The 21340-nt window shown below is 38.6% G+C and overlaps 1 protein-coding gene across 2 annotated transcripts in view; it reads right to left on the reverse strand.

The window, feature by feature from the left end:
• The window catches only part of fan1 (FANCD2 and FANCI associated nuclease 1), a 42570-nt gene extending 23498 nt beyond the window's left edge, over nt 1-19072 (reverse strand). The window contains exons 1-15 of one of the 2 annotated variants that reach the window (XM_058388576.1): nt 18700-19072; nt 15983-16060; nt 14519-15704; nt 14208-14348; nt 13899-14106; nt 13300-13533; nt 13047-13178; nt 12853-12961; nt 12536-12655; nt 12019-12183; nt 11556-11724; nt 11335-11435; nt 11069-11263; nt 10655-10783; nt 8998-9852 (exon numbers count right to left, since the gene is read on the reverse strand). In XM_058388576.1, the coding sequence (XP_058244559.1) occupies nt 9715-9852; nt 10655-10783; nt 11069-11263; nt 11335-11435; nt 11556-11724; nt 12019-12183; nt 12536-12655; nt 12853-12961; nt 13047-13178; nt 13300-13533; nt 13899-14106; nt 14208-14348; nt 14519-15644 (2967 nt within the window). In that variant the 5' untranslated portion in view covers nt 15645-15704; nt 15983-16060; nt 18700-19072 and the 3' untranslated portion in view covers nt 8998-9714. Of the gene's footprint in view, nt 1-8997; nt 9853-10654; nt 10784-11068; nt 11264-11334; nt 11436-11555; nt 11725-12018; nt 12184-12535; nt 12656-12852; nt 12962-13046; nt 13179-13299; nt 13534-13898; nt 14107-14207; nt 14349-14518; nt 15705-15982; nt 16061-18699 lie in introns of those variants that run through there. The other variant, XM_058388575.1, reaches the window with a different exon arrangement.
• Between the last annotated feature and the right edge of the window lie 2268 nt (nt 19073-21340).

The raw sequence follows: 21340 nt of genomic DNA on the forward strand, positions 1-21340 counted from the left end.
GCTGCCAGGCTCTCTGAAACAAGGCCTGCTTCAGTAAACAAACAGCATTTGTTGACAACATGTTCACATTCACACCTCACCTGCATTTAGATAAAATTTTTATTACAATGGTATTTACATACAGAGAGCAAAACCAAAACATGCCTACTGGTTTGAAGCGGCATTGTGGAAAGACCAACAATAACACCTCAAAAGCATGCCATAATCTTCAGTTTTAACACAGAATACGTGAGGGAGCTAGAAGCGTTGGTGTTGGAACAATTGGGCATTTGTTCTCTGTTTACATTTCAAAATTTGGGCCATGGTTTTAGAAGATAAATACCACTCTAAGCTACCAAAGTCCTGGGTAATGCAAAATTCGCGTTTGAATGTGGACGTCTTGATGCTGGAATGGTACCAAGCTTCTGCACAGTTAAATCCAGTTCATCTTCTTGGAGCAATCACACTCGTTACTGATTCAGCTTTAGCTAGATGGTTGCCCTTGGCTAAGGCATTGGCTTAGTTTCATGTTCTTAACTGCTCTGTCACTTGCAAACCACCTTGAATCAACCACTTGGAAACATTCACACACATTTGCCTGTGCATATGCCGCTCTTTATCAGAAGTGAGGCAGCTGTGAGTGCATTAGCATACCCACTGTGAGACATACTAATCCATTTCTGTGCTGAAGTGTTAAACCACTTATGCTATTTTACAGCCAGTGTACTGGCTTCTACTCAATTTGGTTTTAGTTTATTATCCATAAACACAAGATTCAGATACAGTTAAAAACTTGTCTATCAGACATATTTATGTTGGGCCTTGCTAAATTACAAATTGGTTACATAAATACTCTTTATATTATGTTAAACCAACAAAAATGATGATGTAGTTACACTGCTGTTACATTTATCTGACTGGAACACCATTTATAAACGATGCTCTATAATCAGCAGACACAAGCTGGCTAATGGAGTCATGGCTTACTTGGCCAGTGGTTTATATCATTACACATGCAGTTTTGTTAGCCTTTTTCTCAGCACCTTATACAAAAGTACATAAAAAAGTGCAATTTTAAAGCTAAAGTTATGTGCTATTAAACTGTTGCAATGAGTTTAAGGCACTGTAAACTCTGTTTTGAGAAGGTAAAACCATTGTATAATTTCATCTCTGACTTTCCCTGTGCTATGATATGGGAAAGAAACTATGGACAAGCACACTCGTGAACAAATAATATGAAAGAAATCCTCAGCTAAAGCATGAGTGGAATTCACTCAATGTGCAGAACTGGACAAGCTCAAAGCTTGGAGTACCATTATATTCATTTGGATGGGAAAAAAACACTCCCTGACATGCAAATACATTCTTCTGAGCTATAATATCAGGATAACAAAGCACAGGGTTGTGTAGCAGGAGCTTCAGAGGGATGGTGCACACATCAAGACCAGCTATCCCAGCTTTACAAACTTTATAGAAATGACACTGCTTTTAACTGCTGTTACTGTAAATAGTTTTCATTATGTACAGTGACTGTCTAAACATAGACATAACTTTTGGTCTAATTAGGAGAATAAAAATATCTATTGAATTACAGAATTCTGCAAGCTTTGTGAAATGTGTTGAACCATGCACACACAGTATTGAAAATGAATGTAAAAACTAAATTAGTGCTTTCTCACAGAAACACTATTATTCTCCTTGTTTTTATGCTACCTGCTTTAGCACAGGTCTTTGTCATCTTCTTCAAATGATTTCTAAGCATGTCCTCAAACTGATACAAACAAGCAATATGTAGTGTTGTCTTACGTTACAATAAAATTGTAACTTGACGCCTCTAAAATCCTGTGTTAGAGGCTGTGATGTGGTATTGCTACATTTAACCACCAGCAGAGTTTTTCACACTGTCTTGACTGAAGCCTGGTCATATGATGAAAAGGTTTCCCCTGCCACTTCTAGGTGTTAGCAGTGGTTTAGGTGTAACAATGCAAAGCTTGACATGACGCCAGTGCTAAACATGCTTGCAATTGATGCAATTGTGTGTGCTTGGGTTTTTTTAATCTGTTTTTATTTTTTTATGTAATAGACGACTTAGAAAAGACCTATATGTAGAGTTCTGTTATAAACACTTTATAATGCGCCAGTAGAAAGCCCACAAAACATACAATAAATAACGATCACCCACATCCTTATTCTTCTTCCCAGATTCTTATCCCAGCTTACAAAGTACACTAGATATGTAGAATAAGCAACTCTTCCCTATAACTGGAATATGATCTGGATAAGGGATAGGGGTGTATGCCAAATGAATCAATCATGGACAGACAAATCTTACACTCTGTGGCTATGTTTATGCCGTGCTAATGCTAGGCTACATTCTTGTGTTGATGGAGCCAGGAGACAGTGATATATCTAAAGCTTTGGAAAACTGGATAAGAATAAGATAGTAATTAGTTAACTAAAACGAGAAGTGAAAGTTATTTGATGTCTGTACCCATGCATGCTGGGGCAACTTGAAATATCTAATGATAAAAAGTGTTATGTGTGAAACAAGGCATAGGTAAAAGTAGGAGGCCTGTATTGAATACATACACTTAGGACAATTACTCTGAACATACTTATAACACACTTAAATAAAAGACTTTTAGAAAATTATATTTCACCCAAACATAGAGTCAGCTTAGGTCATACTGACTAGATTCAATAGCTCAATAGCACTGGAGGAACAGTTTTAATCAGCTATGTTAGAACCCATGTATATTTGGTCTAAAACACAGGTTTTGGATGTTTTGGTCCTGACTTACCCTCTGACCTGTTCATTTTAGTGTTTTCCCTTCTCTAACACACACAAACACACACACACACACACACACACACATATATATCTAGACTCGGGATAAGATTGTTGAATGAAATTTGTTTGGAAGAGGGATCACACTAAACTGTGCACTGGGTACATGCTGTATACATTTATAAATAAACATTATAAACATGCTGTATACATTTATAAATAAATTCATTCATATAGTGGATGTAGTAAATATCCCAAACACACTGTCTAGTTTGTAGTCTAAATAGGACAGCCCCCTAAACCTTCCAGCAAAATGTGTTTATTCTTTCATGGGTGACAGATTAGTTTATTGATAATAACTTTAGACCTATACACACCATCCTTTTACACACACACACACACACACACACACATATGAAAGCATCATGGGAGGTCTGGATGCCGAGCATGTTATCTTAAACATCAGTTGATAGTCTGTCTGACCGGTGTGTGTGTGTGTGAGGGGAGTGGGGAGTGGTTGGTTCGCGGGGGAAGTGTGTGTGAGACTCCATGTTAGCTGCTGCTTGTGATCTGCTTGATGGTGCTGCACACATGGACTGATGACTCAGAGTTAGGCTCAGGCTGTCAGGGCCAGGGCCTCACACACATACAAACAAACACCAGACACACATCCGCTCAGGGACAGGCCCAAGCAAAGACATTCACAAGTACGTGCACTCAGACATCAGTTTGAGTGTGCACCTACACACACATACAGACACACACACACAATCCATGAAGCGCAATGTACAGTATAACGGTTCTAGAAAGTGTGAAGAAGAGTGAATCTAACCATTTTGTTGGTGCTACAAAAGCCTTTTTTTCCCGCCATAAACATGATGAAACCCCCAAAAAGTTCAAATCTGTCTCCACTAAAGAAGCAATTTCTCTGTTATTACAAAAAGAAAATTACAATGGTATCAAAATTTGTATTAACAAAATCATATTCATATTAGCTGACAGATATTTCATTGCTCATATGGCGAGTTAATGGACCCATGTTCTAAATGAGCAGAAACATTTGTGCAGTGCCAAAGTAGATATTACCTTTCCCTGTCATTTATTATACATCACTGAATTGGCTGGAAAGCCACTGTCTATGTTTTTAGTAAACCTTGCTTTACCTTCGTAATATTCACATCTATATATCATTAAAAAATGTCATATCGACATGATTTTTATCATGTTTATAACATGGGTTATTGTATTACTTCACTACAACACAACATAAGAGCGTGTACTCTTTGTACTTGGTGGCCTCACTGCATTCGCCTCTCTCTCACAAGTGAAACCCCCCTCCTACCCCTCCCTTACCTTCCCTTCCCTTCCCTTGGACGCCAGCCTGACATACCAGACCCTGTTCGTTAGCACATATTTTTACCCAGCCGTTACTAAATTAGGAAGGCAGCGAGTGTGAGCTGGGGTTGCTTGCCAAAGGAGAATAAGGAGGGTCTGCTGTGGCTTTGGGCTCCAGCAAGAGTATGAAGTGCCACTTAGCTCTCAGAAATAGACATCCAGCAGGGTTGTGGGATAAGCATAGCCTAAACATCAGGCCAAAAAGTATCCTAAAAAAAAAATAAAAGTAAATAAACTGTTGTTTATTTAATGCCCTGGCAAAGGCAATCAGGAAACAGGCACCCTGAGGTACTATAATAAGGTACACCTTGGGCAGCCCTGCAAACAAGAAGTCCACAGCCGCAAGTTTATAAGCAGCACCAAGCCACAGTTCAGGCCTGAATGATTTTAAATAGACTAAACACTGGGATTCTGATTAATGACAATCAACCACACACATATGTTCTCAGTGTCTTCATTAGTAGGAGTTTAAATACGATGATGGACGTTTATACAGGAGATGATCCACGGCATTCCAGACAATAATGTAGGCTACTTCAGCAAACAGCTCAGCACACACACACACACACACACACACACACTCTGCAATCATGAGTATGAAAGGCAAAATTATTCAATCCCTCTGCTTTGTCAAGTAAACAAGTTGGTTCACAGTGATATTCTTGGAAAATACAAACACAAAAACTGCTAAAAGCATGTTTTAAAAAACCTAGAAATACAAAAACAAAGCATTTGCTTTTAACTGCAACTATCTTGGGTTTGATCTTTTTTATTACCAACAGAGCAGAGCATCATCAAGCCAAAGTGCAAATATGTAGGAGTGGCTTTCGCTATCCTTTATCTCTCGCTGTCTCTTTTTCTCTCAGTGTGTGGGAGGCTCTTTGCAGTTCAAATCAATAGATTCTCTCTCTTAGCACACACTGCCTCGACACAGGTAGCACAGGCTCTGCACAGCCCCTTTCAGATGCTTGTGGGTTGATTGAAGGCATAAGAAGGAAAACAGTGTGGCTGCATTATTTTATATGTCATTATTTGTTTCTGAAGCAACATTACAAGTTCAAATGAACTCAGGCACTAGTTAGCTTTGATTTTACAATTGTTTAGGTATAATATAACGGTTTATGATATTTTGATAAATGATAAATTGGAGCGCACTATAGCTGTAACACACAACCAGTTTGGTTGTTAAAAACTATTTGATATGGAAAGTGAAACATCATGTGGCTGATGGTACAGCAGCAGTGAGGGCTTTGTTACTTGCTCTGCTTTTTAGAGAGCTGTACTGTGATAATACTGACACCTAGTGGCCAAACAGAGCCATGCACAGACTGGGTTCAACGAAAATAACTGTATTAAGACGTAATATTTGTTATACTATTTGGGAGATGTAGAGGAGCATGTGATTGTTTTTACTGTGAACTGCACCAGCTCGATTACACATTACATTTATAGCATTTGGCAGACATCCCGATTCAGAATGACATTTATCTCATCTCTGTTATACAACTGAGCAGCTGAGAGTTATGGCCCTTGCTCAAGGGCCCAGCAATGGCAGACTGGTGTCCCTGGGATTTGAACTCACAAACTTCCAATCAGTAGACCGACATCTTAACCAGTGTGCTACCACTTTCTGAGCTCCAACTGCTCATTCATACAATCATCCAAACAGCCAATCATGCGGCAGCAATGAAAGGCAGAAAATCATGCTTCAGTTAAGTTTACATCGGAATGGGCAAAAAATATAATCTGTTACTTTTACTGTGGCATAATTGTTGGTGCCAGATGGGCTTGTTTGAATGTTTTAAAATTGCTGATCTCCTTCCTTTCTCATGCAATGCATTCTACAGTATACACAGAATAGTGTGGGCAAAAAAGGAGAAAAAAAACCCTCCAGTGAGCAGCAGCTCTGTGGGCAGAAACGTCCTGTTGATGAGAGAGGTTATTTGGGGATGGCCATACTGGTTCAAGCACACAACTTAAATGAAAGTGTACATGGTGGTAGACCTCTAGCAAACAGCAGAGCAAACATATATTCAGTGTATTGCTGTATAACCAGCTTACCTGACTCTGCTGCCAAAAGAAATAACACAGATATAATTGTTTTATTGTCCATTCACTTGTACAGGCATCATAATATTGCTACAGAAGGAGCCATTTAGTAAAGGTAATAAGGTTGTAGTGGGGTCTCCTGATAGATAGAGTTTCCTTTAACTGAATTTCCACTTGGCTGGAGAGAACTTTTATTAAGCATCACTATTGGAAAAATGATGGCTCCTACTGTGAACACTACTGTATGTCTTCATGTGCTGATCTAACACAGCCGCCTCATAAACCTTAGATATGGAAGAAAGTAAAAGGGATATCAATATATCTCTCTTGCACCTGCATCAAAAATACAGGGCATTCAGCCCTTGAAAGAATGGAAAAGATTTATTCTTATTAGTGCCAGGCAGTGTAAAAGTAGGAAGACTAAATGACTGCAATTAGTGGCAGAAAAGGAAAAGACTGATTTCAAACAATAGGTCTGTTGCACTGTACTGGAAGTAATTAGCGCCAACAGACTGTCACTATAACAAAGTGAGGTGTAAAAATGTTTTTTGTAAAGTAATGATTTTTTTAAAGAAATAAATGTGAGGAGATGTCCATAATGTCAAAACATGCTTCCATCACCTGATAGACTGTACACGCATATATATTTCCAAGTCCTAGGTCAGAATGGATCTCAAACACCTGTCTTTTGCAATCTTCTTTAAACATTTTAGCTGCTTATTAATTCCACATAGATAGCAACATCTTTTAATAGTTTGTGTGAAAATTAAAATACAAAGGTGTTGATAACATTTTGTCAAACCTTAGTTTAATATGAAGTAATATTTCCTAGACATCCTTTGTGCAAACATTTCTCTGACAAGAAACATTATCCTGATTAGCACTTGTGTTTTGTTAAGCTATCAGCTTGTCCTACACCTTTCTCCAAATATTCCTTAATATACTAGAATGAGTGCAATAGACATTAGAGTTTTCTGATTAGTCAAAGGTTGCTTGAACTTTTTTATGGACCACTATTTGCTGAATTAACTACATTATAACTACATTTTCTGTCTGTTGACAAAGCATGATGAACCCCTGTTGTCCTGAATACGCTAGTTGATAGAAAGAGACAAAGGGAATGAAGAATAGCATTAGCCACACTGCTACATGACCCTACACAAAAAACATAGAAATATAATTGTGTGTGTATCTTCCATAATCCACTGGAGTTTCTATCCTGCTGCAGGGCTAAAGTTTTTGAGGCACCTATAGGAAACAACTGTATGGCAAAGTTGGATTTAGTGCTATGTCAAAAAACTGTTGAAATGGAAACGAACATCAGAAATGCAGCATGACACCAGAGATCAGAGACGTGATCCAGCCAAATCAAACCAAAAGTTAACTTTTGGACAACTCTGCTTGGACAACTGACTTTTTAAATGAACTTTTATACACCAATCAGGGATAACATTATGAGCAGTGACAGGGGAAGTGAATAACACTGATTATCTCCCCATCATGGCACCTGTTAGTGGGTGGGATATATTAGGCAGCAAGTGAACAGGCAGAAGCAGGAAAAATGGGCAAGCGTAAGGATTTGAGCGAGTTTGACAAGGGCCAAATTGTGATGGTTAGATGACTGGATCAGAGCATCTCCAAAACTGCAGCTCTTGTGAGGTGTTCCCGGTCTGCAGTGGTCAGTATCTATCAAAAGTGGTCCAAGGAAGGAACAGTGGTGAACCAGTGACAGAGTCATGGGTGGCCAAGGCTCATTGAAGCACGTGGGAAGTGAAGGCTGGCCCGTGTGATCCAATCCAACAGACGAGCTACTGTTGATCAAATTGCTGAAGAAGTTAATGCTGGTTCTGATAGAAAGGTGTCAGAATACACAGTACAACACAATATTAAGCAGGTAGTCAAAATGTTATGCCTGATCGGTGTCTCTTAATGCTTAGAATAATGCACCTTCTTAGTAAATACTATAGTGGTGTGTCTCAAATGTCTACACATGGTTCATTTTTTTCCAGGTCACATTTACAGTGAATTCCGGAAAAAACATACATACATAAACTATATCTGACCATTACATCCATATCCATATCTTCCCTCAATGCTACCAGAAAGCCAGAAACACACAACCGCCTTTGTATGTTTAAACATTAACATTTCTCTTAACTGGAACTAAAGAGCCTGAACCTGTTCCAGCATGACCTGGTGTACAGACTAAGGTCTATATAAACATGGTGTGTTAAGGTTGTTGTGGAAAAACCCAAGTAGCCTGCACAAATCCTTGACCTTAACCCCAGTGAACAACGGCAAATTCACTAATGCTCTTAAGCCTGAATGGGCACAAAACTCCACAGCCTTGTTCCAAAATCTAGTGGAAATCCTTCCCTAAAGAGGGGAGACAGATGCAAAAGGGATTAAAACCATATTAGAGAAGTAGTAGCTCAGTGGTTAAAGAGTTGGTCTACTGTTCGGAAGGTGAGTTTAATTCCCAGGATCACCAAGCTGCCCCTGTTGGGCACTTGAACAAGGCCATTATCCCTCAACTGCTCATTTGTATAAATGAGATAATTGTAAGTCAATCTATAAAATTTAAATGTAAAATATAAATTTCAGGTGTCCACATACTTCTGGCCCTATGGTGTATATTCACACCTAGGGTCTATTAAGAGTAACCAGTTCACCTACCAGTGTGTTTTGGGAAGTAGGATAAACTCAGTGTTGTGTTGAATTGACAGTAAGCAGGGGTCTCCAGGGACAATGGAGCTGTGACTCACAAGCTAATGCAACATGATTTATTAAAAGAAACCAAGAGCACTCAAGAAAATCACCATCGTCTATATTTTTTGTCAGAGCTGTAGTTGCTGTGTCTGAGGTTTAGGGTTAATTCACTATTTTAATTGTGTTGGTGTACTAAATCATCAATGAATTAATTAACAGCTATACATTTCTGAACATGCAGTTAGACTAAGAATCTATCTAAGAATGTGGAACAATATGTAAGTCTCTGTTCAAGACTTTTAGCCTGAGCTTAAACATGAAAAACTGAGACAATTTATACATCGGAAATGCCAACAGTAGAACATTATCACAAATGATGTGATAAAATTTCAGAAACAATATTTGAAAGAAAAAAAAAAATGGACACATCCTTAAATTATTTCATTTCTTTTTACAAAAATAGATGAGTATACTGTTCCAAATGTAGTTTTATTACACTTTTATAACACAATTTTCCCAGTATATTATATACAATCACAAGTTTAATTATAACAAAAAAAGACAATGAAAAAGAGCAGCCACAGGACTTCAGTCTTCATAATGTATTATACTTAATATGTGTTGCGGTGTAGTGTTATAGTTTTAGCAGAGAGCAAGTATCAGAAGTACTGTTGCATTAAATCCACACATATTAACACAAGCACCATCTCAACAATCTTCAGAGAGAATTTCCCAGCATGAGTGAAATGTTTTGTCTATTAGTGCAGCAGTATGTGTGAAGGCAATTTTAGTCTCTATTCCAGTCGCGCTCCACGAGCTCCAATAGCAGTGACGTGACACACTTCAACATCAGCACCCAGCTTCTGTAGCTCATCTAGCCAGATCTGTTGTTTCTGGGACAGACGGTCATTAGGACCTTTTACTTCCACCAGCTAAAAGAAGAGACCTCATATCAATGAACTGCTAAACCAAGAAACTACATTTACCTTTTTCACATCCATCCATCCATCCATCCATCCATGATTAACCATAACATTACAACCACTGTAAGGTGATGTGAGTAACATTAATTATCTCATTATAATGCCACTTGTGAAGGAGTGGGATATATTAGGCAGGAAATTACCAGTCAGTTCTCAAAGTTTATGTTTTGGAAACAGGAAAAATGGGCAAGTGTAAGGAACTGAGTGCCACATGATGTCTAGCTGACTGGAACAGAGCACATACAAAACGTTGTTGACTTGGCCTCCAGCTTGCCCAGATCTCAATCTACTCAAGCATCTGTGGGATGTGCTAGACAAACAAGTCCAATCCATTACAGCACACTAAATGCCATTTGACATCAAGTAACCCCATGTCCCCCAAATTTCTACCTAATTTAGTCTAATCCCTACTCATCGGTCAGTTCCCAGCTACCAAACAAATGTCTTATAGGAACCTAAAGAAGATAATCAGTACCTATTATTAAGTATCACATCATTTCTCCTCTTATTTGCATAAAATAAAATTAAATTTTGTAGTGTCACATGGCCTGTCAACCTTCACCAACAGATGTTGTCTAGCCAGAATCACCAAAATGAATGCCTACTGGTAACTGCATGCATCATAGCAGGGAAATGAAATCAAATAAAATAAAGCATTCTTTTATAAAAAAAACAAAATTACCATCAAAATAACTGTAGGCAAGGTTACTTCCTAGCTGAATATCCTGAGATTCCTGTCTTCAAAGCTTACCTTATAGCTGTTATTTGAGGTGTTCCACACAACCAGGTCAGGAAGTCCTCCTTTGCTGTGCCTGTAGTCCTTTGCCATTTTAAGGATCACACCACTTAAAAACTGTCCTCCCAGACATGCTACTAAGCTCTGCAACAGCACAAATACATTTAACCTTTAGTATTCATTGGACTTTATTTCTTTAAAACAAGCACTGTGCACATCCGTTTAACTGAAAAAAGCTTACAAAGCTTCTCATTTTTACAGATGCAACTTTTTTTTATCTTTTTTTTTTACGTTTTTATATCTATGAACTACATAATACTAAAGCTGTTTTTCTATTCATGTGAGGCACTTTATTAGTTTTACTCCTTCTAACCATAAGCAAGCAGAAGAACACATTTTTTGCTGGGGATTTTTCCCAAATAAATGAACCTGGGCTTGCTGAAGACAAGAGAATCGCTCCCAGTTGACGAGTGCACAGACTCTTCCCTCCTGTGAATTCCACACTTCAGCCAGTAGCTCCTGCAGTGTTTCTGTGGACACCTCAGACAACAGCTCAGCCCGGGCCTCGATAGCCTCTTTCCGATTGTCATAGAAACAGTCAGTGTACAAGTCCAGAGGACATGTCTGGAAATTTAGCAAATAAAGTTATTAAAGAAATGAGTCAAATGTATTTTATCAAACAAAGAGTTTAATACCTGATATGATGTTCTGAAGACATCTGAGACATTCATGTAGACAATGTCCCACATCAGAAGGCCAAACAAAGTAGAGAAGGTAGAGCCTTCACCATGAATACCTACAATAAATGAATTTATCAGCAACACATTTCTACATATTCAGCTTTGACATATAACAGAGATCACATTCATCTAAAGTTCATTCTTTACTGCCTTGGGGAAAAAAAACCCTTAAAAACCTTGATCGAAGCCAAGCTCTCTGTAGTGTGCCAAAGCCAGCTCCTCTACCGAGCATATGACCATGGCATCGCATCCTTCTCCAGAGTCTTCATGCCCAGCAGCAGGCCTGAGGAACACTGATTTGCCCGTACCACCCTCATGCGGAAAAAGCTGGCCTCGAATTGTTACCTATTAAGAGACAGAAAAACGGTGTTTGTTATGTCAGTGAAGATTTTCAGTCATCCAGCTCCTTCTGAAATGTCAAGATGACGGGAGGTTTAAAAGCTATGTAAAGATATAAAGTACGATAAGATCAAGTAAAAGGGTATAGTAGTGAGTGTGAGCGAAAAATGTTTTGAAAATTACACCATATCCAGTCACTTTAACTATGTTTATAAAGTACATGATCTACTTAGCATTTCTATATTTATATATTAGTTTCTGTCCAAAAAACTTCTTTTTTAAAATCAAGGATACACTTACATGAGTAACATTTTGCACACTGATAGAAGGAAGTTCTCGGAGCAGCAGGCGGTGCTTCTTAAAACTCGCTGAATCCTTCATTCTGGTGGCTCTCTGGTGCAGTGACAAACGGTGACCTGTCCGGACCAGTGGATCATTCAGTCCATCCCTGATGGTATGGATAGCCTTTAATGTAGAAACCATCATAACAGTTATGAGCTTTATGGTATTAAAGAAAATTATTACTCAGAGTTTTAATATTACTGTGTTCATTTGCAGTTATTACTGATTCCCATAATAATGATTTACACAAACTAATGATTACTATCTTCGTTTCAAAAATGTACATTTTTTGAAAATGTAAAGGGAATTTGACTAAACGGTTGTAATATGTTTGGTGACCTCACACGCTATCAAAGACAATACTGAAATAAGGTTTTAGTATAACCAAATTAACCAGGTGCCTAAAAGGTGACAATTTTTTTTAAAACATGGTCCTCTGGATCTGTTTTAACCTCCACAATCTGGATCATGTTACCTGCTCATGGCATTTTAGGTGCTGCTGGAGATTGAGTGCCAGTCTGTCCCACCAGCGCCCTCTGCTGTCTGGACAGAACACTGACTGAGACAGCAGAGAACGCAGCTCATCCACTGCATCCTGCAGGGACAAAAGAGAAAAACATATGTACAAGAAGTTTGGCAAATATGGCAATATATCATATCTCTCTCACTGCATTATACAACTGCATTACCCACTGAAACAAGCATTTTAAATTATTTAACCATTTTGAATCCCCCCATTGCTACTGCACTGCTGCATTAGCATAAGCTACACACACACACACACACACACACCTCATAGCGACGCAGCCTCTGTAGTATCTCAACTCCTCGAGACAATATACGTGTATATGCCCAGCCTACTGTGAAGCACCGCAAGAACACAGGCAACTGCTCCTGCCAACTGCACACAAACAAAGGCTCATGAATCTCCTCAATTAAGCCAGAAAGAAGTACCTGAGAACAGAAAGCAATTATGTAGCTCCAACCTTAAGTCACAGGTTTGTTTCAAGTTTTGCCAGTTAGACTTTGCAGAAGTGTAGAGGGCTAGAGCATCCTCCCAGCAGCCTGACTGCATTGCCGTAATTAACTCCTGAAGGGTTCGCATGGCAGCTTCGTATCTGTTTAAAAGAATGTCACTTAATTTTCTGCCCATTTAATTTGGTTTTATTTTCTCATATCCTTAAGAATGCAGCCATCTAGAAGATGCTACACAGAAATGATGACAGAAAATATTGTTACCTGATTAAGTCTTCCCTGTTTCTAAACACTTGGGCAGACCGCTGAACTGTGTAGGCAGGAAAAGCCAGACGTCCAGAGTTGACCAGCAGAATAGTGTAAAGTTGTCCTTGACCCCCTGAAGCCATTTCCTCCTCCTCCAGAGTATCAGTAAGAGAGAAAAGTAGGAGGACACGAGAGAACATAGCACGAGGTTCCCGGCCCAGATACACACAGGAGCCTGCTAGCTGTTTTGCCCTGCAGGAGATGTAAAAGTACACTATATGACTAATCTATTGTGAAAGGACCTGAAAAGAACTTGAGAAGAACATTGATCACTTTGAAGATGAACTAGAACACTGACTTTTTAACCTCCACAGAAGAGCAGAGGTTATCAGAACGCCAAAGGGGGACTAAATCTAGAACAGGTTGTTCATCAAGCAGGTAAGGGTGTGATTAGTCAGTGTACACATACTTTTAAGCCATATAGTGACTTTTAGGAAAAGGCATTGCAAGCTAAAACATTAATGCTCAAAGTGATTTTGAAATTAAGTGTGACACCAAATTTACCAAACTATGAATCTGGTCTAACTTCCCATAAGGTCTTGCCACAAAGAACTAACCTTTTGAGGATGACTGCGCCAGTTTTGCTTTGGCCAGGAGCAAAAGAAAAGAGAGAGCGTTGTTTGGACAAAAGGAGAAGCCCTTCCACCAGCTGCTGTTTCTGGCTACTGCTCCCTGGACCTCCTAGGTGGAAAGTCTTGGCCAGACTTCGGAGCTCAGGAGCAGGTAGAAGATCTAATACATCTTGGATCTCTGTGAGTTCAGACTCTAAGGCAGAAATAAAGTAGGAAGAAGTTAAAAGCCTTGGGCTTTAAACAGCAAAGTATAAGCTTCTGAAAGATAAAAAAATCCTACTTTTGTTCACCAACCTGTCTGGAGGAAGCCACTGGAGACAAGTTCTTGCACAACAGGACTGAGGTCTGAACTAATCTCAGCATAATCTAGTTTGCTCACTTGTAGCCATTTCAGCTTCCTCTGAAACAGACGCACATATAGCATCTGTCCAGGAACTAGGATACAAGGAATAAAGTGTTAGTTTTTTAAAAAAGACAATTTAATATCCATATTTATTAAACTGATATACAGCCCATGTAACCTACATATGTACATTATACAAAATTTCAGACTCTTACACAGTATGTGGATGTTTTATAGTTATGTTCTGAAGAATATTCTCTACCTGACAGCTGCTTGAACCTCTGGATAGATGAGAGTTCCTCCTCGCTGAAGAGTGCTCTGTCATCCTTATTCTCCAGCACTGTTCCGAGAACAGTCAGGAAGTTCTGAAGATAGTATGGGTGTCTGAGTGAACCCTGTTCCACAGAGGAAGCACTAGCATCCTGATGAAGATCACTACCTTTTTTCAGTGCCATAATCTGGGTCCTTTCTTCATCCTTGCATTTGGATTTATTGACTTCATCCTCTGGTAATGGATCAGTGCTTGCAGATTTGGCACTTCTTTTCCCTGACAACTGTGTTTTCTTCTGCATTTTTGGGGCTACACATGCAGCGAGAGTCTCTTCTTTCTTCCTCTTCATTAATCTGACTGAAGCAGCAGTGTCTGTTGATTGAGAAGCATCAGAACCCAACGAGTCTACTTTTGTTGTAGACTGTTTAATTTCTTCAACATGAGGTAGATTTTCATTTGGTACCTGAGCAGTTAATGCTGAATTCATCACTTGGTGTTCAGATTTAACACTGAAATTTTCATCAAAGTTTTCTTTTTGTGAACTACTTGGCTCACTTAAGATCAGCTCTTCTTCGATAGATACTTGGGGGCCAGGAATTTTGGAGTCCTCTGAAGAAAACAAGACTTTTTTGGAGAGTTTTGCAGACAACCGCCCAAGACTGACTACCTTGTCTCCAGCACGAAGAGAACTTTTCTTAGGTGATTCTTGTCTTGTCATCCCATTCTTTTTAAAATATGGGCTTGTTTTCCTATCCTGATTATTTTCATTCATGCTAGCATTTTTCTCTTCATCTGCACTCTGAGGGGTATTATCTGAAAAGGGCCTGGATGTTTTCGCCTTTTCATTGTCACTGGCTGCTGTCACCTGTGTGTCATTTTCCTCAAGAAAGTCTTGACACTGCGAGTCAATGTGTTCATTGATTTTGAAACGAGGTATGAACTTGCCACACAGCGGGCAGGCCAGTTTTGAGGGTGGTGTGTTCTTGAAAAATGAAGTAATAGAAGGTCCTTTCTGCAATTTTGTATTGCCCTTCTGATCATCTTTTTTTGCTAGAGAAAGTCTTCTTAGGGATCTGGCATGGGCTTTGGATTGGCTTCTACCAGGTTTGGGACCCATGCTCTTCAGATAAATTAAGTAGTTCAGGCAGAGCCCTGCTCTAAAGCTAGGCTTCTGAGCCTATGAAAGCAAACATACAAATTCAATATATTACAAAATTAGTCTAGAACCATGTTTAGCTATTTCAGCTAAAACAAACAAAACAAAGCCAGGACATTAGCTGTCCAAACAGTTAATAGGTCTTTAGTACATAACCAGAGCCTTTCCAATGTATGCATTTTTAACTGTATTAAAAGTATATTAATATAATGAATATAAACTCTATAATTAATATAAATAAATCAAAAACTGTTCCAAACTATGTTTGATGGCTGGGTCATGAAGATTATTTACATTACCTTCTGGAATCAGCGAGCATTTGTACATCTGCTCATTTGCTGTCATCTAAAGCCAAAGAAACCTGATGCCATGTAATCCTAATAAAAACAAAAATAATGGAAATGAAGAATTTCTTCATGAGAAATGCTTACTATAAACCTTGCATGTTTTAAGAGAATGCATATTAGACATAATTTATAACAAACACACCAACGTTTGCATTAATCATACACATTCTGCTACCAAAATTATTATGTATTTAAGTGTTTCCAGCAGCAAGATGGAAAAAACAATGGTGTGTGCCATTGCATTGCTAGGCATGCTTGGTGTGATAGACATTTATCTGCCTAATTAGGAAGGAATCCAATCACGTTCCTGCTTGTACTGTACAAATAATTCTCACCAAAGCAATAAATCACATTTTTCACAAGTGAGTGCATCACAAATGGTTCTAAGATGATCAGCTCTGCAAGTATTACTGTAGGTTTATCACTAACAATTAAACCATAATTAGCCTGCTGTTTTTTTTCCAGCTCAAAAACAAGTGGCACTTGGCACCCAGTCAATAAAGAGCATGAGCCTTTATTTGTTACTCAAGGACAAAATTCTCCATTATTATAATAGAGCATTTCTGAGCCTTTAAATGCTTTCCCCACTCTTTATACTCACAGCACATTCCCTCAGGACAGCATGCAGGTCAGTGTTACTGCATAACAGATTCAGCTTGGTGTTTAATTACATTAAGAAATGAATCAGCATATTTCTGCTTAGGCTTGGCACAGTGACATTGTTTTCAAAGAAGACATCAGCACGCATTGGCATACACCATTCTTCTTCCTTTGTTTTGCATGTCATTTACTAATGTATGCCTGTCAGTTACACCATTAATATTTATCGTCTGGTTTGCTTACGAAGATCCATGACTAATGGGAGGTCTTAGCTTATGAGCTGGAGAGACAAAGGCACTCTGCAAAAATGCATTATGTTTTATCTTGTTTTTTTTAGAATACCACTTCACATAAATACCCAGCAATGCATTTTAAAAAGATTCTAATAGTTTTTCCTCCACTCCTACTGGACCAACTAAAGCAATTAAGGTAATCCTTGCAAGTAAATAAACCATTTTTAATCACACCTGTATATTTCTATTTGCTTTTCATGTTTTACTGCATGATCTCTGCTGCATCTTGAATCTTGGTTCGGTTTGACCTTTTTTGAAAGCACAACCCTCACAGGCATTATCAGCATTAGACTCTGAGCTTGGAAAAACTTCTCCACAACTTCTCAGGCTGGAAGACATGTTTGGGCCAGACATCTAGTTTGGGCTAGACGTCTAGACTAGAAAGTCTGGCATGTTTATTCAAAGTGTTGGGCTGTTCAAATATTTCTTGGTAGGCCAGTTTCAGCTAGGAGTAATCTCAAAATTTGAGAGTTTAGAGGATATACCAAAGATGAACAGACGAAAGCACTTGAAGAGTCACTGTAAGTGTTAAATGCTATTTTTCAGTGTTAAACAGCTGGTATGAATAATCAAACCTTCACTCAAAAAGTTACTGCAGAGTTTCTTTAGCATGGACATGACAAGTAAAAACTGTGCTCCCCAAAGAGCAGGATTGTTATTGCTTAGTGCAATACCTGCTCATGCACTGGATCTATCACAACAATGCACACTGTCATTGCTGAAGGTACTGACTGCTGTGACTATAAAACTGCTGTCTGTGTAATCCTGGATGTTTCCATCAATTCAGGGAGATATCGTTCCATTTGCCAAAAAAATCTTATCTCATGGTATTCTTTAAAAACACAAACATCTAGGGTTGTACTCTTTTATAGATGAGTTATTCTGCCCCACTGCAGTTTCATGCTAATGCCTTAAACCCAGAGAAATCAGAAGTGATTCTTACTTCTCACACCACCATCTCACTACAGCAGCTTTTACACACTTTGCCTGCGATTGGATATGGTTTATAACTTCCCAAAAAAGAAACACTACTTTCTCTTCGGGACACCCTCAAACTTCAATTTTAAAAGTCACTAGTGTTGTTGGTAAACCTTGTGAAAAATAAGAGAGAATAAGGGTGAACAATGGCATGTTTATGACCCTTAACATTCAGTTCAGCAGGCCAGTGTGAACTGAACCTGGACGTTGCTTTGTGCACTGGTGTACAGTCATGTTGGAACAGGAAGCGGTCATCCCCAAACTGTTCCCACAAAGGTGGGAGCAAGAAATTGTCCAAAATGTCTTGGTATACTGAAGCATTAAGAGTTCCTTTCACTGGAACTAAGGGGCAAAGGCCAACCCCTGAATTCAATGATTTGGAGGGGTGTCCCAAAACTTTTGGCAATATAGTGTGCATATAAATTAAATTTCAGTGATAAATCTGAGGCCTTCCCCTGGGTGGAAACTAAGAAAACCCTAGCAATACTGTAAATCAAAACATCATATGGTGTCTTGAAACTTTTTATTTTTATTGTTGTTATTATTGTTATTATTATTATTATTATTATTATTATTATTATATGTCTAGAGATAATTACAAATTACATATATGAGGTACATGTATAATTTCACAAATATTTTAAAATAATGTAAAAAAATGTTTTAAAAAATGGGTTTGCATATTTTTCTTAATACTCAATGCTTTAGCTGTTTCAGCTACAAGACCTCAGATTGTACTAGTTTACTAGTCTAGTTTATACACAGTTTATAAACAAATAAAACAAACAGTACACTTACACACTCAACGTGCTTCATTCAGTACTGTGTGTAAAAGCAGCTTCTCCGCTGGAAAACACACTGAATCGCTTGTTCTCGGAGTCGAATCTCTCAGCACTGAGTCACATACACATAGACTCCCGATGGTGATGTTTATGTTAACAGTGTAGAGGATTAAGCCTTCAACTAGCCGCTGACCAAAACAGCTCTTATTAAATCACTTAGACTCAGCTCTCTGTCCACTAATAGTAAACACGCTGCTGAACACTACATGGTTTAATACTAAACTCATAGCGCACTGACAATAGTCTAAAAGCAGTTCTTTCATACACTATATAGTGCACTAATAACATGTACACAGCAGTTATGGATGCTACCAGACAGCTACAAAATAATAGCGCGTGAAGTCAAACGGTAGGAGGAAGTAGCCCGCGAGAAATCGCTTTCAAAATAAAAGTCTAAAAAAAGGCAAAGCTTTGAACGTGAACAAGTTATTTATTTATTTATTTATTTATTTATTTATTTATTTATTTATTTATTTATTTATTTATGCATTCATTCTCTCTCTCTCTCCTGATTGATTTGAATTTCTACAAAAGCATGAATGATTTGTATGTGTTTGAAGCAGTGTGGTGTTGTGAGGATAAATAAAGAATTGTAAAAAGTAAATTTATGATCCTTGAGGTGTGTCCGAGTGTTTTCGTAAATCACAAATAAAATCTACAAATAAATGAAACAAGATTATTATTGTGTTTCTTAAATAGCTTTTTTTTTTTTTTTTTAATATATGTTAGCTTTTTTTCATTGTCCACAAGAGCATTAGTTAGGAGAGGCACTGCTGAGGGGTGAGGAGGCCTGGGTCTGCATTCCACTTTAATACCAAGGTGTTAAGTGGGGTTGAGGTCAGGATCACAGACCAATTGAGTTTTTCCAGTCCACCCTTGGAAAACCATGTCTTCATGTCTTCAATCTCACTTTGTGCACAGGGGCATTGTCATGTTGGAATATGTTTGCAGCTCAGAGAAAGGAATCCTTAATGCTAGAGCATTACAAGATTCTGAGCAATTTCTTTTTTACCTAACATGAGTACAATATAAGGTCCTTACATATTTTTCATCCTCAACAGAGATCAGTTTTAAAGTGTTGTGATTTTTATCCTTTGCACAAGAGTGATTTTCATGCTCAACTGCCTAAAGGATGCAGTTCCAATAATGATTCTCATTATAACTATATATAAAAATATGGTATTTACACTACTAATGACTGCTAGCTTTTTTTGTTTGATGAGGAGTCTACTGAAAGCCAAGATCAACTGATTAAACAGGTGGAATCTGGTGTGGCTTCTGCTTGGTTTGGTTTGAAAACCTGCACTCACACCAGCCCTTTGCATGTAAGCCACCCCTGTGCTATAGCATCATCCATAATAACACTAGGGGTGGAAAATAATTCACCAAAGGATCCTGACCCAAAGCACACATGTACTACATACGCATCACATCACTGTCCTGTCTGTGAACTGCTGTGTACAACTCATTGTCTGTTGGTTCACAAAAAGATCAACTTCCACTCTGGCATGCGTTTTCCAATTGAGCTGAACCACCTCCTTGTTAATTTGCCAATCCAATTTGTCAGTGGACACAGAAATGGCTCTGTATCTATTAGGAAGGCTCTCATGGCACACAGATTGAGCTTCATGCCAATGTACTGAACAGATTGTGTAGGAAAAAATAAAAAGCTTTTTCTTTTGATGTTTAGGCCCAGAGCTTCCACAAGAGATCAGGGGTATCACAATGTCAGCAGCTTACTGCTCAGACACACAGCAGAGCCAGAGTGGGATAACAAGCTGTTGCTCATGCCCCTTTGACCATAAGACAGTCAGAAACAAAGCATGAAAGAAAAGCATTTGAAGTCTCTGCTTTTTAGCTCACCACTTTTTTTCTGACACACACACACACACACACACACACACACACAGGTGTAATTTGCACTCACTTTGTGAATATCCTGGGTGTTAGAACTAATCCACAGGGAGGCACCCTTAACTGGTAAGACACTCCATTTATCTGAAAGCTCCAGCACAATATCTTTCAGATTTGCTTTGTTCGCATCCATCTTCCCCTGCAGCAGTTTCAAAAGTGTTATGTGTTCATCTTCACCCTTCCTGGTTTCTAGCTGTCTTGTGATAGGTGAGAGCTGACGTGGGTGTGAGCAAAAAGAGAAGAAAATGGAGAAGACAAATCTGGTACATGTAGCATTCTGGCCCATGGTCCTGTTATCTACTACATCCTTATTTGTGCCAACAAACCCAGTGATATATATTTTTTTGCATTGTACAGCTATGAGTGCTGGATGTAGGAGGTCTGTAGCTATTGTGACACTGTTGTAGGCATATCAAGAGCCTGAAGCAGCACATACAGTGACAGTTTATTTTCAGTGAGAGCTGCTGGCTTCTGGCATCATGAGTGACAGTGACTGATGGCAACTAGATATGGGCGTGTTCAGCAATGACCAGCGCACCTGATCTGTAGCAAAGAGCACACACTGCTTCTCCTTTATCTCGTATGGTATGATGCGTATATATATGATTTTCTATACAAACCTTCTCCCTCCAGAATGTTTTATTTTTGCAGAATAGAAAACTGATTAGGAATGCTAGCACCAC

Source organism: Hemibagrus wyckioides, linkage group LG04, assembly GCF_019097595.1.
Source record: "Hemibagrus wyckioides isolate EC202008001 linkage group LG04, SWU_Hwy_1.0, whole genome shotgun sequence".
Taxonomy (NCBI): domain Eukaryota; kingdom Metazoa; phylum Chordata; class Actinopteri; order Siluriformes; family Bagridae; genus Hemibagrus; species Hemibagrus wyckioides.